The sequence below is a fragment of the Lynx canadensis genome, chromosome A2 (genome assembly GCF_007474595.2).
Source record: "Lynx canadensis isolate LIC74 chromosome A2, mLynCan4.pri.v2, whole genome shotgun sequence".
NCBI classification, from domain to species: domain Eukaryota; kingdom Metazoa; phylum Chordata; class Mammalia; order Carnivora; family Felidae; genus Lynx; species Lynx canadensis.
Genome location: NC_044304.2, coordinates 100610943 through 100625013, shown reverse-complemented (window position 1 = coordinate 100625013; position 14071 = coordinate 100610943). Strand labels below are relative to the sequence as shown.

At 36.8% G+C, this 14071-nt stretch overlaps 1 protein-coding gene across 1 annotated transcript in view; it reads left to right on the top strand.

Moving 5' to 3' along the window:
• The window catches only part of COL28A1 (collagen type XXVIII alpha 1 chain), a 181856-nt gene that overhangs the window by 29025 nt on the left and 138760 nt on the right, over positions 1-14071 (top strand). Inside the window, exons 9-11 of the mRNA XM_030308009.1 lie at positions 3563-3607; positions 6172-6216; positions 7309-7362. Coding sequence (XP_030163869.1) covers positions 3563-3607; positions 6172-6216; positions 7309-7362 — 144 coding nt within the window. The remainder of the gene's footprint in view (positions 1-3562; positions 3608-6171; positions 6217-7308; positions 7363-14071) is intronic.

Genomic DNA, 14071 nt, shown 5'->3' with positions numbered 1-14071 from the left:
AGGCGCTGGACTAGGAGCCACTGGCTAGCATGTGCATTTAAGTAATTCATTTAGCTTCTCCAGTTGAGTTGCCATGTCTTAAAAATATGAATGGCTTTTAAGGAATAGAGTCAGTGATATTGTAACGGCATCGTATGGTGACAGATGGTAGCTTCACTTGCGATGAACATTGCGTGGTGTATGGAGAAGTTGAATCACTATGTTGTACACCTGAAACTAATGTAACACTGTGTGTCAATTATGCTCAAATAAAACATTTTTATTTTATTTTATTCTATTTTTAATTTAAATCCAAGTTAGTTAACATATGGTGTAATAATAATTTCAGGAATAGAATTTAGTGATTCATCACTTACATGTAACACTCAGCGCTCATCCCAACAAGTGTCCTCCTCAATGCCCCTTGCCCATTTACCCATCCCCCTACCCACCTCCTCTCCAGCAACCTTCAGTTTGTACTCTGTATTTAAGAGTCTCTTATGATTTGTTTCCCTCTCTGTTTTTATATTACTTTTGCTTCCCTTCCCTTATGTTCATCTGTTTTGTATCTTAAATTCCACATATGAGTGAAATCATATGGTATTTATCTTTCTCTAACTTATTTCACTTAGCGTAATACACTCTTGTTCCATCCACGTTGTTACAAATGGCAAGTTTTCATTCTTTTTGACTGCCGAGCAATATTCCATTGTATATATAACACATCTTCTTTATCCATTCATCAGTTGGTGGGCATTTGGGCTCTTTCCTTACTTTGGCTATTGTCAATAGTGCTACTATAAACGTTGGGGTTCATGTGCCCCTTCGAATCAGCACTCGTGTATCCTTTGGATAAATAGCTAGTAGTGCAATTGCTGGGTCATAGGGTAGTTCTATTTTTAATTTTTTGAGGAACCTCCATACTGTTTTCCAGAGTGGCTGCACCAGTTTCCATTCCTACCTCCAGTGCAAAAGCATTCCTCTTTCTCCGTAACCTCACCAATATCTGTTGTTGCCTGAGTTGTTAATGTTAGCCATTCTGACAGGTGTCAGAGGTGGAATTTCATTGTGGTTTTGATTTGCCACATCAGCCCTGATGCTGAGTGATGTTGAGTATTTTTTTCATGTGTCTGTTAGCCATATGGATGTCTTCTTTGGAAAAGTGTCTATTCATGTTTTTTGCTCATTTTTTGGGTGTTAGTTGTTTTTTTTGGGTGTTGCGTTTGATAAGTTCTTTATAGATTTTGGATACTAACCCTTTATCTGATATGTCATTTGCAAATATCTTCTCCCATTCCAGCTGTTGCCTTTTAGTTTTATTGACTGTTTCCTTTGCTATGCAGAAGATTTTTTATCTTGATGAGGTCCCAATAGTTCATTTTTCTCTTATTTCCCTTGCCCCTGAAGACATGTCAAGTAAGAAGTTGCTGCGGCCAAGGTCAAAGAAGTTTTTGCTTGTTTTCTCCTGTAGGATTTTAATGGCTTTCTGTCTTACATTTAGGTCTTTCATCCATTTTGAGTTTATTTTTGTGTATGGTGTAAGAAAGTGGTCCAGGTTCATTCTTCTGCATGTCATTGTCCAGTTTTCCCAACACCATTTGCTGAAGAAACTCTCTTTTTTTCCATTGGATATTCTTTCCTGCTTTGTCAAAGATTAGTTGGCCATACATTTGTAGGTCCATTTCTGGGTTCTTTATTCTGTTCCATTGATCTGAGTGTCTGTTTTTGTGCCGTAACATACTGTCTTGATGATTACAACTTTGTAATACAGCATGAAGTCTGGAACTGTGATGCCTCCACCTTTGGTTTTCTTTTTCTAATTTATTTTTAAGGTTTATTTATTTTTGAAAGAGAGGGTGGGGAGGAGCAGAGAGAGAGAAGAGAGAGAGAGAGAGAGAGGGACAGAATCTGAATCAGGCTCCAGGCTCCAGGCTTCAACCTATCAGCACAGAGCCTGACGTAGGGCTCAAACTCACGAACAGTGAGATCATGACCTGAGCCTAAGTCAGACACTTAACTGACTAAGCCATCCAGGTGCCCCAGTTTTCTTTTTCAGCATTGCTTTCGCTATTTGGGTCTTTTCTGGTTCCATACAAATTTTAGGATTATTTATTCTAGCTCTGTGAAGAATCCTGGTGTTATTTTGAGAGGGATTGCATTGCATATGTAGATTGCTTTGGGTAGCATTGACATTTTAACAATATTTGTTCTTCCAATCCATGAGCATGGAATGCTTTTCCATTTTTTGTGTCTTCTGCAATCTTTTTAATGTGTTTTATAGTTTTCAGTGTGTAGATTTTTCACCTCTTTGGTTAGGTTTATTCCTAAGTATTTTATGGGTTTTGGTGCAATTGTACATGGGACCGATTCCTTGATTTCTCTTTCTGCTGCTTCATTATTGGTGTATAGAAATGCAACTGATTTCTATACATTGATTTAATATCCTGCAACTTTGCTGAATTCATGGATCAGTTCTCACAGTTTTTTGGTGGAGTTTTTTAGATTTTCCACACAGAGTATCACGTCGTCTGCAGAGTGTAAGTTTGACTTCCTCCTTGCCGATGTGGGTGCCTTTTATTTCTTTGTGTTGTCTGATTGCTGAGGCTCATATAAAAAAAAAATTAAATCAATTGCTTTGAGGCTCAGATAAAAGCATGAAAGCACTTGAAAATTTTAACTTTAGCTGTTTTTCTAATTGCCTTTGATACATTTTGGTTCTAATTATGCAAAGTCTTAGAAGTCTGATACAATGGATTAGTATTCAGAGGTCCCAATTCTCATTCTACATGAGCAAGGTACTTAACCTTCTGAATCACAAATTCTCAGTCTGTAAAATTGGGCTAATAATATCTGTGTCAGACAGTTAATGTCAGCTTACCTTAGATAATGTCTGCTAAATAAAATTAATCATAAACTGTAAAGCACAATTTAAATGTTAGTTCTTTTTTCATTAATATGCCAGGAAAGGCAGGGCAGTAGAGTGTGTTGGAAATATATGGCATTCTTGCCACCATGCCCGTCCCCAGCAGACCTTGCTAATTCTTCCTGGCTCCTTTCCCCACCAAGCCATGATGTGGTCTCAGGACCTTTCTCTCACAGTTCTCTGGGCAAACACTACTAATTGATCAAAGCTGGTACTCAGGGTGGAGTATAGTGTGGCAAAAATAGGGACTCTGAATCAGAGCTGCTTATTTGAGGAAAGTTATCTGGGTGAACTTAAGTTTTCTCATCTATAAAATACAACTGTAAAACTGATCTCATTGAGCTGTAACGTGGATTCACTTAAATCACAAAGAGCATATGGTGGATACTCGGTAAACCTTAGTTTCTTTCCTTTAAATGTCATCTCCCTTTCAAAAATGTCAAACCTTACTAGGTGGTATCACTGATTTGATTCTGTCAAGTGGAAGATGACTCATGGATAAAATTTTTCAGAGTGTAATGCCCAAATAACCTACAGGATTGAGGATAAAATTGTGTAAAACCCATCAGAGTGCTTATGTCATAAGAAAACTTTTTAAAACATCCTAACCCCAAACGACTGCAAAGGTCTTCTTATTTGTTTCATTTCTTTATTTTTTAGGGTGAAAATGGAGAATGTGGAAAACCAGGAATAAAAGGTGACAAAGTAAGGAACATGTTTTTAAAATGCTAACAGCTGGGATCCCTTTGGGCTGAGTTTCCCTAAGAGGAAATTCCTGGGATGCATTACCTTGCTCTCACTCCTGGAGTTGGAAAGTTACTGGCTCAATTTTCACATCTGTAAAACATGAAGCAGAAAACAAAACTATACCTAACTTTACTTAATGGAGCCTCCACATACCTTTCATATGGATCTTTAAGACGGTGCTTTGTGGCTCCCTAACCTTTGAGGCTAGGCCTATGGAATTTTATGGCAAAAAAGGATAATTTAACCAGCAAAGTCAGTTCAAGCTCCAGTTGGGTCTTTGCATCTGGAATTGTTTTCCAGATGTAAACACTGACAACAAGCACTTTCCAAAATAGAGTGAAGAACTCTATGGAATAAGTTAATGAAATAGTTATAAATAATGTGGCAGAACTAGGCATAGATAGGGGATTGAAATTTTGAAACTGCAGTACGCCACAGGCAATTGGGTGGGTATTAACCTTTCGTTAAAAAATAAATATGAATAAAGCATTTAAAATGGAGACAATATTAAATGGGTCAGAAATATACAGACAGTACATTTGAAACTTAATGACAAAGCATCCAAAAATGTACAGAGTAAAAATAGTTTTCATTATAGTGAAGAACTATTAACAGCATGCTGCCAAGATACTCAACTCATTCAATATCTGTATTTTAATTATGGGAGAGAGTCAAGGAGAAAAAATGAGGCAGAAGGTGAAAAGCAGAGAATAAGATGATGACACTGGCCTGTGTAACTAAGCACTTTAAATAGCTTGAGACTTTTGTGAAAGCTTTTAAAGTACTGTAGAGTTAAAGGCCAGGTGGATCTGAAAAAAAATGTAGGCTTGATAATTATCTCTGGGCAAAATGAAAACTGTAGTAATGAATGGATTCTGCCTGGAGGGTAATTGAAAATGGGAGGTGGACACAGACTTGAAAATACAGAAGGGGACAGAGAAGAACAAAATGAAAGTTAAACAGTAACTGTTGAAAACTGTTTGAAATGAGAACGGTTGATAAAGAGCTAATCATCATACTTCATTGACTAAGATGCCAGGGGTTGTGAAATGCCCTATTATATTCTGTGCCAAGAAGAAAGAAAAAGTGCTGCCAATTACAAACAGAAGATGCAATTGATTATAAGACATATCTTGATATTAGAGATGTAAAGATCTGAAAAAAAAATGCATGTCTAGAGTCAATGAAATACAGCGTCCTTGACATGAAGAGTTCATACAAGTTCTTAAGTCAGACTATAAAGAACATGAAGAGACACAAGAGAGGAACTATAAATGGCTAATAAGTGAAAAAAACCCAATACATCAGCGATCAGAGAAGTGAAATTAACACATTAAAATATTATTTCACTTATCAAATTAGCAAACACAGGGATAATAGACAATACTCAGCATTGATGGGGGTGTCTGTTAAGGTGGAGATGCACATTCTCTACTCAGGTAGTAAGAATGGAAATCTGAGAAAACTATGGAGGGAAGCTTTGCTTTTTCTTCCCATGTATTGGTGTGAGACACAAAAGAGAACGAGAGAGCCTTGAATGTGTTCATCATCTCTGTGTCTGTCATCCTCTTCCAGGACATTACCTTCAGAAATCTTTCAGAAGCTGGACATGACTTATAAACAAAGATATTCATTATAATAGTATTTAAAATAATAATCATCAGAAACAATTTGAATGCCAAAACTAGGAAAATAAGTAAATTATAATAGATACATATTCTTGAATATTTTTCCATTTACTAAGAGTTTTTAATTACATGGGAAAATATTTTTGATACAATGGAAGACCAAATAAGTAGGACACAAGATTGTCCTTGATTGTATACACACTTGAATCAATTATTTGAAGAAAAATATTCTATATGCCTAAAATGTTAATAGCAGTTGCTTCTGTGTGATTTTTTTCTGTTTCTTTACTTTTTTCCTTTAATTGCCAAGGTGTGTCTATTGTGAACAGGTTATATCTTGCTAAGCAGAAAAATGAAAATCTGAGAAAAGAGAGATTAGACTATACTATATTCTCATAAAAATAAATTTCAAAGGGTTTCCTAGTTATGGAACATATTGAAATATCTTCTATTAGAGAGTATTGAGTATAAACAGTGTTTTGTCAAGTTGCATGTCTTGAAGATGGGCAAAAGAGTGATCTAGACATTGTGGAAACTCACTAAATTGTTAATTTAACTGATTTTGCCTTGTTGGAAAGAAACAATATTCCACCAACTGTACTTTTTCTAAGGAATTGTAAGGAATAAATTGTTTGCTCTGACCAAAATTTCAATATACAGGTGAAGGACTTACATCTAAAACTGTTTTCGTGGAGTTTACTGAAGGAAAATCTAACCTCAAATTGGCTTATTATTTAGGATCATTTTGTTGACAAAGTATCGGTTTGCTTTGCTGTTTGGATAAAGTGGGAAGATTGGCCATCACTGAGAACACATTCTTTTCTCCTCTACCTAAAATCATTGCATTTTGAAGATGGATACTTAGAGCAACTTACCATTAATTTTATTCCACAGGGATCCTTAGGGCCGTATGGACCAAAGGGACCCAGAGGACTTCAGGTAAGGAGGCTAAACCAAATCTATATCTGAATTAGAATCACCTAGGAAGCTTTAAAAATCTGTTTGCCCATTTGCTCCCTCTGCCAATTCAATTAGAATGTCTAGGGATTGGAGCCAGGCATCAGTAGTTTTAAAGATCCCCAGGTGATTTCAATGTGCAACAAAGTTTGGAAATCACTGCCCTAATGTTTTGAATGACTAATTCAGGCTCCCCAAAGATAGGTACCAGCAGGTGAGTTTACTTAGTAGAGGGATAGAAGTTTAAAAATTCGAGTCTAGGAAGATGAGTGAAGTCAAAGCAGTTAAAAGAAGGATGTAACTATTTTTGCTTTGCTAGTATAATATAGTTGGAATAACTATGCATTTTATCTAATTACAGTATGTGTAATTTAGATACAGTACTTAATATTCAAAAACATGGAATGCTCATTATAAGTACTTAATGTTCAATAGCATGGAAAAGATTTTGAAGGCATTTATTTAAGTTAGACATATTCCATGGATTTCAGAAAATAATTTAGATCAGTTTTTTCCCAGTCTGGGGACTTGCCCAGTCTAAAGTTTTCATGCGGGGGAGGATGTATGTACATGAAGAGTTCATTTATGTATTTCAAAAAGTCTACTGAAAATTGTAACTTGGCTCAAGATTTCCCAGACAGCATCTAATTAACCATCAACTCCTTTGCTCTGACCTGGAATTGTGTCAGCACAGGGCAGTAACTCTGGTTATCACAGGGTCATTGGAAGCTCCAACTTCCAGTTATAAATGCCTTAGCTACTTAAAAAAGTTGCTCATTCAAAATTCTTTAAGAAGGGTGTCCAGCACAGGGATAAGGTTGGAAACAGGCTTAGAAAGCAAACACCTCATTAATAAATGTTTGTTCTCAGCTTAAGTATACTATTTTAGAAGCTGCCTATTTGACAGGAGGAATTTTATCTCATTCCATTTCTCAGTCACATTTAACCCTAACTTAACTCTGAGATATTTAGTCTGACTTCTAAATTCAGGATCTCTAGGGACCTTAATGAATAATTCCTTCTTGGTTGGCCTTTTATATATAGAACTAATTGTTGGTTTTCACCTCGGAGCAGGGCATTAGTGGACCTCCAGGGGATCCAGGCCCGAAGGGATTTCAAGGCAATAAGGTAATCATACCCTTTGAGTAAAGACAGGCAGAGTGCCTTTCTCCCGGTGAGCTATAGTAATTTATGTTTTTATTAAGCAGAAGTCAATGGACTCCTTGAGGATATATCTTTGGCAATACATAATAACCTGCAGGTATATACACAGAATCATGTTCAAGTACATGCAGGAAGTCAGTGGCATGACTTTATCATTTATTATTACATTATTCAGAGGGGAATTATTAAATACAAGCCATTATTCAAAATCTTTGCAGTATTTCCAGCTTTCTCCTGCCCTATAGTCATTTTATGGTTCACTAGAAACTGATTAGTAACAAATAACCAATTCAAATCATTCTATTTCCCCATACATGATGTCAACTCAATATATAGTTTATAAGAGTAGGCAATTTGTGACTGTCATGCCAACAAAGATTGAGCTTTTAAAAATTATTACAGGGGTGTAATCTCAACCATCAGTACCATGCTTGTAATGGCATTCCACGGATCAGCAAGACAGATGGGGAGGGATCGAATAAAAGCCAAATAGAACCAAAAGATGCTACGGCTGGGATCTTTAAAAGACCTTGATACAAGGCTCTGTTTTGCAATGAAAGTGGCCATTAATTTGCTGAATACAAGCTTTTTAGTACCTTTTAAACTTCCCAATGCTTAGTAAATTTCATGGATATAGTAAATATCCAATAAATAGTGTCAGTGACTAGAGATCTGTGGAATTCGTGGCAGTAATAACAGCAGAAGGTGCCATCCTCAATGGACCCTAGATAAAGCCAATCTTTTAAGGGTACTATCAAATTTAAGCTGTGGGGAGCAGCTGGGCTACTTGAGTGTTCTTTTTCCAGAGAGAGGAAAGAGAATGACAAGTATAATATTTTTAATGAGATAACAACAGTGTGTGATTTCCCAGGCCACTTTTAATTGGCAAATTAAAATAGAATGAGTTTCTCAGCGGGAGTGTGCTTAAGCTTCATCTGGGGAAACTGCCTTTTCCAGTCCTTGCCTATGATTAATTCTCTCTGGGGAAAAGAAATGTATCTCTTGAATACTGAGTAGAAGTTTTTATAAAATTGCTTTGGCAGTAGATAAAATCCTGCAGCAAGAATAAAAAACATTTTGACAGTCCACACTTATTTCTAGGATTCTTTGGTTACCTAAGATGATCATTTTCATGCTTGGGAAAAAGAGGCTTCAAATCAGGTATCAGTGCTGGAGTCTGCAACAGTGATAGAATTACAGAATGTTTGAGCCACCAGGTATATTAGGAGATCATACTAGCCCAAGGTTTTCATTCTGGAAAATGAGAAGTGAAGTCCAGATATCAAATGGCTTGCCTGAGGCAGAGACACACCCAGACTCAGCAGCTCTGGGGAGTGCCCATGCAGGACTGAGGACAGTGCATGTAGTTTTGGGAGATGCTTAGTGGCAGTCCCTAAAAAGGTGTCATCATTTGCTCACTTACTTCTCTTTATGTCTCATAAATTACGATTTCAGTTTTTCTTTTAACATAAATTTATTTAAACAGAATATAGCTTTTAATTTCACCAGTGCATTAATTCTCAGAAAGAATAAATACAGTTGAGTGTTTAGGGGAGCCTGTAATGCTCTGATGTAATAACACTTCATGCTTGACTTTCACATCATCATAAAAGGAGTAGTTTTTCCAAAAGTATTTGAGGACTTCATGAGTTTTCCAAGGTCCTCTCTTTAAAAAATTTTTTTTTAAATTGTGGTAAAGGATACGTGACATAAAATTACCACTGGGATTTAGTCACAAAATTCACTGCCAGGTGAATACATGAATTTCATTGCCAATTGAAAAGATGTCAATTTCTAGAGAATGTTCTGGATTGCTAGGGGCAAGTGAGGTAGTAGTGAGTTTTTCTTTTTCCTTGTGGTTTATGGTCACAAATTTAGTGGTCTCTTAACTCAACTCTTAAGAGTCTCTTAACTCTTTCTTCAAGACTATTACTAATTTCTACTTCTCTTTGGATCTGTCAAGGAGAGATGCATGTTGCATTGATCATTAAATTTTTAAAAATTTTATACATTTATTTGTGTATTATCTTAAAAGTCAGGTTTCAGGGAATTATTTCATCTTGTATCTCAGAATGTACTTCTAAATCTTAAAGACTTAATATACTATATTTTCCTCAATCTGGAAATAATGTTATGTTTATAATGACACTTCTTTTCATCTATTACCATTTTATCACAAAATGTTTTTAAGAAATTGCTATTGCAATTTGTGCAGAAAAACTCTAAAATCCAGTAATTCTGTATTTTCTAATGGGCACTGGGAGGATTATTTATTTTGAAACTTCTATAATAATCAATAACAGGGGTGCCTGGGTAGCTCAGTTGGTTGAGCGTCTGATCAGGTCATGATCTCGTGGTCCGTGAGTTTGAGCCCCGTGTCGGGCTCTGTGTTGACAGCTCAGAGCCTGGAGCCTACTTCAGATTTTGTGTCTCCCTTGCTCTCTGCCCCTCTCCCACTTGTGCTCTCTCTCTCAAAAATAAACAAACGTTTAAAAAAAATAATCAATAACAGTGTATATTTACTACATACAGATATATAGTTCTTTATTTATTTTGAGAGAGAGAACACGTGTGGGAGGGGGAGAGAGAGAGAGAGAGAGAGAGAGAGAGAGAGAGAGAGAGAATACCAAGCAGGATCCACACTGTGAGTACAGAGCCCAGTGTGGGACTTGAACTCATGAACTGTGAGATCATGACCTGAGCCAAAGCCAAGAGTTGGACACTTAACTGACTGAGCCACCAGCCACCCCAACAGATATGTAGTTCTAATTATTCATGTAACATAATACCACCCTTTGAGGCATGATCTAGTCTTACCCCATGGTACAGATTGGGCTACTCAGGCACAGAGAATTTAGTATGGGTCCACATCTACATAGCTAATAAGGGACAGAGCCAGGATTCAAACCCAGCCAGTATGCTCTGAACCAACATATTGTATTTGTCTCCTTAGGAACACTGCTGAATTTCCTCAATAGTTGACCTGAAATAAATGCATTTGTTTGGACAGTATGGAAATTGCATCTGTCCCTCTTCTCATGTACTCTGGCTGGAAACACCAGTCTGTTTGTTGAGAGGTGTATTTCTATTTGATTATAATGTTCATCTGAAAGTACAGGAAGAGAAGGAAGGTAATCACATGGGAAAAAGAAACCAGGGATGAGCATTTTCAAATATTTTGTCTCTTAGGGGACCTTAAAATAAAAACCCTCAGATTTGTAACATTTGCAAATATTACATATGAATTTCTAGATGGGGCCTCTATATATCTTTGTATTTATGAATGGTCTCTGTCATGAGCTATAGTCCCATTTTATTGCTCTAGTAGTTGATGTTCTTCATCAAGTGGTTTGCGGAAAGGTGGTCAAAGAACAGAAGGAAAAAATAGCATGTGATAAATCAAGGAAAAACGTGATTCTGGCCCAGTTTCATGAATCATTTCTGTCATTAATATTTCCACATGTAAAGTAGCTCCTATTCTTGTTGCTTTGAAACAAAACAGATGTTTCTCAGGATGAAGCTGTGGCTCTGAGGCCATCTCAGCCTCCCCCATATATGGAGGTCATGCAATGGCATTCAGAAGAACAACATCCTGTCAGTCTCCAAAATCAGTATTATAATCACACAAGCGCCTGAGAAGCCTTATCCCTAGGACCAAATGGAAAATGCTATTTTCTGGACAGAGCTATGCTCCGGAGAGAGCGCTGTGCTTTTTCTGAGTAAAAATTGAGTACCTAAGAGCCCTACACCAACATCAAATGGCTATTGTGATGGCTTAGATTGCAATTCCTTCTGTCCATAGAATGGGCCCTCTAATAACTAGAAAAAAAATGGCTCAAGATTGGCAGGCCTTTCAATTCACAGAGAAGAAATTACAAAATCAGTTTTATACAAATAAACACAGTAGAATGCTGGGTGTGTCAAACCCACATTAGGTAATTTTTGCCATTTCTTGATGTCTTTCTGATGTTATTTTTGAAGGGTATTTCCTTCTCAAGTTTCATGTATATTGGCTCTTTCCAAGACGCTCTTTGTGCTCCTGGGAGGAATGACTGCCCACTGTGGCATGAACAGAAAATAGCTTGTGACAAGCTGACATATCCTAGTCCTAGAGTTTTAGTGCTAAGGCCAAAAGAGCACTAGGAAATATCCCTGATGTACTTTCCCACGTCAAAGTACCACACATTAATCCTCAAACAATGAAAAATACCATGAGATTATATTATATACTAATTTATCTTAATGGATGAATTATCTCCCTTCTCCTAACCTCTTCCATTGTTTTACTCTAGGACATTCATCTATTTCCTGCAGGGTTTTTCTCCACTAAGATTTTTCCTCTTGTGCTACACTCAAGTGTAGGAAACACAAAGTCCTTTTATATACGAGACTTTGTCTTAACCCACTTTTACTTCTGAGATGTTATGAAAACCCACAGAGAAATAGCACCAGTCTTTTCCAGTTTAATAAATAGATATGGGGAGGGTAAATAATCCCCAGTGAATCAAACATTCATCCATCCATTCAAAATAAACAAAGAAGCTCATATCGACGAATAAAGGGAATCTATGTTTCAAGAGGACTGAGGGCAGATCAAACACTTAGATCATTTCATGGTTCTGCACCAGACCATGATTCTTGGACACCCTTCTCTTCCTTATCCAACTCTGTTAAGGTTTCACCTCACTTTTTTTGACGCTTCTAAGGACAGTACATGTTTTTCAAGTAGCTGGTAATCTTTTGAAGAAGTAAATAAGAGTCAAATGTACAAATCCTAAAATTGAAACTGTAAACCTAGTAAACATCTTTACACAACATCCTGTTTTCCTCAAAATGCTCAATGAAAAGAAGTCGATTTAATTTTTTTTAATTTTTCAAATTAGTTTTTAAAGTTTATTTACTTGAGAGAAAGAGAGAGAGAGAGAGCAAGTGGGGCAGGGGCAGAAAGAGAGAGGGAGAGGGAGAGAAACCCAAGCAGGCACCACTCTGTCAGTGAAGAGCCTGACATGGACTCGAACCCATGAACCGTGAGATCATGACCTGAGCCTAAACCAAGAGTCAGGCATTTAACTGACTGAGCCACTCAGGAGCCCCCAAAAGGAGTTCAATTTTGAAAAGAGGGCTGGGTGTCAACCTTTGCAATAGCTACCAGGAATGTACATGCAGATATTTTTGGTAGCTAGTAGTTCCTTTTAGCTTCCATGCATTATACCTTTAAACATTGCTAGACTTCTTTCAGATATGAACCACTGGCAGGAGAATTAGACAAATGTGTGCAGGTCCATCACTTTAAAAAAAAACCTGAAGCAGAAGATGTAGTGACAATGGGTCGGGGGCACCACTATCACATGAAAGAAAAAGTTATATGTAACAAAGAAGTATTTGTTAAATGAATGGATGAATGAGTATTTAAATGGAATGAGTTGTCAACAGTATTAAACTGCAGACAAGTGAAACAGGCAGGAGCCCAACAGAGTTATTTAGTTTGTCAACTTTGAGGTTTTTGGAAATCTTTAAGGGAGCAGTTTCAATAGAGATATTGGGGAGGTGACAAAGGAGAAGAGTACAAAAGCCAGGAATTCTGACCATTCTTCCAAGATATTGGGATAATAAAGGGAAACAGAACAGTGTTGACATAACCCATGAAAAGCTTCTTGTGTGTTAAATAATCTAATGTGTTCGTATACTTCCACTTTTTTCTAAGAGAGGCATGAGAAGACTCATGTTTTCTATAACTATTTTTGCAGGAACCGAAATATCATTAATGAAGATTTAGTAGATTTAAAAATACTTTCTTGTTTTGTTCATTATTTAAATATTTTACTCAACTCAACGTTAGCTTTGTAGATCAACCTACTAAATGTAACTAATATTTCACTTATGGTTTGGGAGTAGTTCAACACCACAGGTATGAACAACTATGAAGAATTTTAAACTTCTTCCTCCAACAAGCATTTATGTAGTTTTTATTTCAGCTCTCACACAATTTAAAAACCTAACAAAATCTTCTGACATCATGATGTTGCTTTCATCTGTAAAAAATCATGATTTAAAATAGGATATAATTCCTTAAAACTTTATAGGACGTAAACCAGGTGAAACATACACAGACATCAACAATCCTGGTATGGAGTAATTACTCAAACAGAAAAGTTTTTTAAGTTCATGGCTCTTTTAACGGAATGACTATATTTTTTGCTTCATGTAAAGCATTTTAAGTCAGGGTACTTGAACATGTCAGCTTTCCCAATTGTCCAAAACCAATAATGGGCCTTCTCGTTCTCCTGGAAAGCTAACAACTTTTATTATTAATTTTTAAAAATATTTATTTATTTTTGGGAGAGAGAGAGACAGAGTGTGAGAGAATGAGGGTTGGAGAGAGAGGGAGACACAGAATCCAAAGCAGACTCCAGTCTCTGAGCTGTCAGGACAGAGCCTGACACAGGGCTCAAACTCACAAACCAAGAGATCATGACCTGAGCTGAAGTCAGATGCTCAACGGACTGAGCCACCCAGGTGCCCCTGGCAGGCTAACAACTTTGAACAAGGTTGTGATGCTTGTAAAGCACTGTAAAGGGAAGAATCCCTTTACAATTGTAAGTAAAAATATCTGTTTAATGAAGAATTGGAACCAACCTGCCAAACTATGTGAATATTTTTTCTTCAGAGGGGT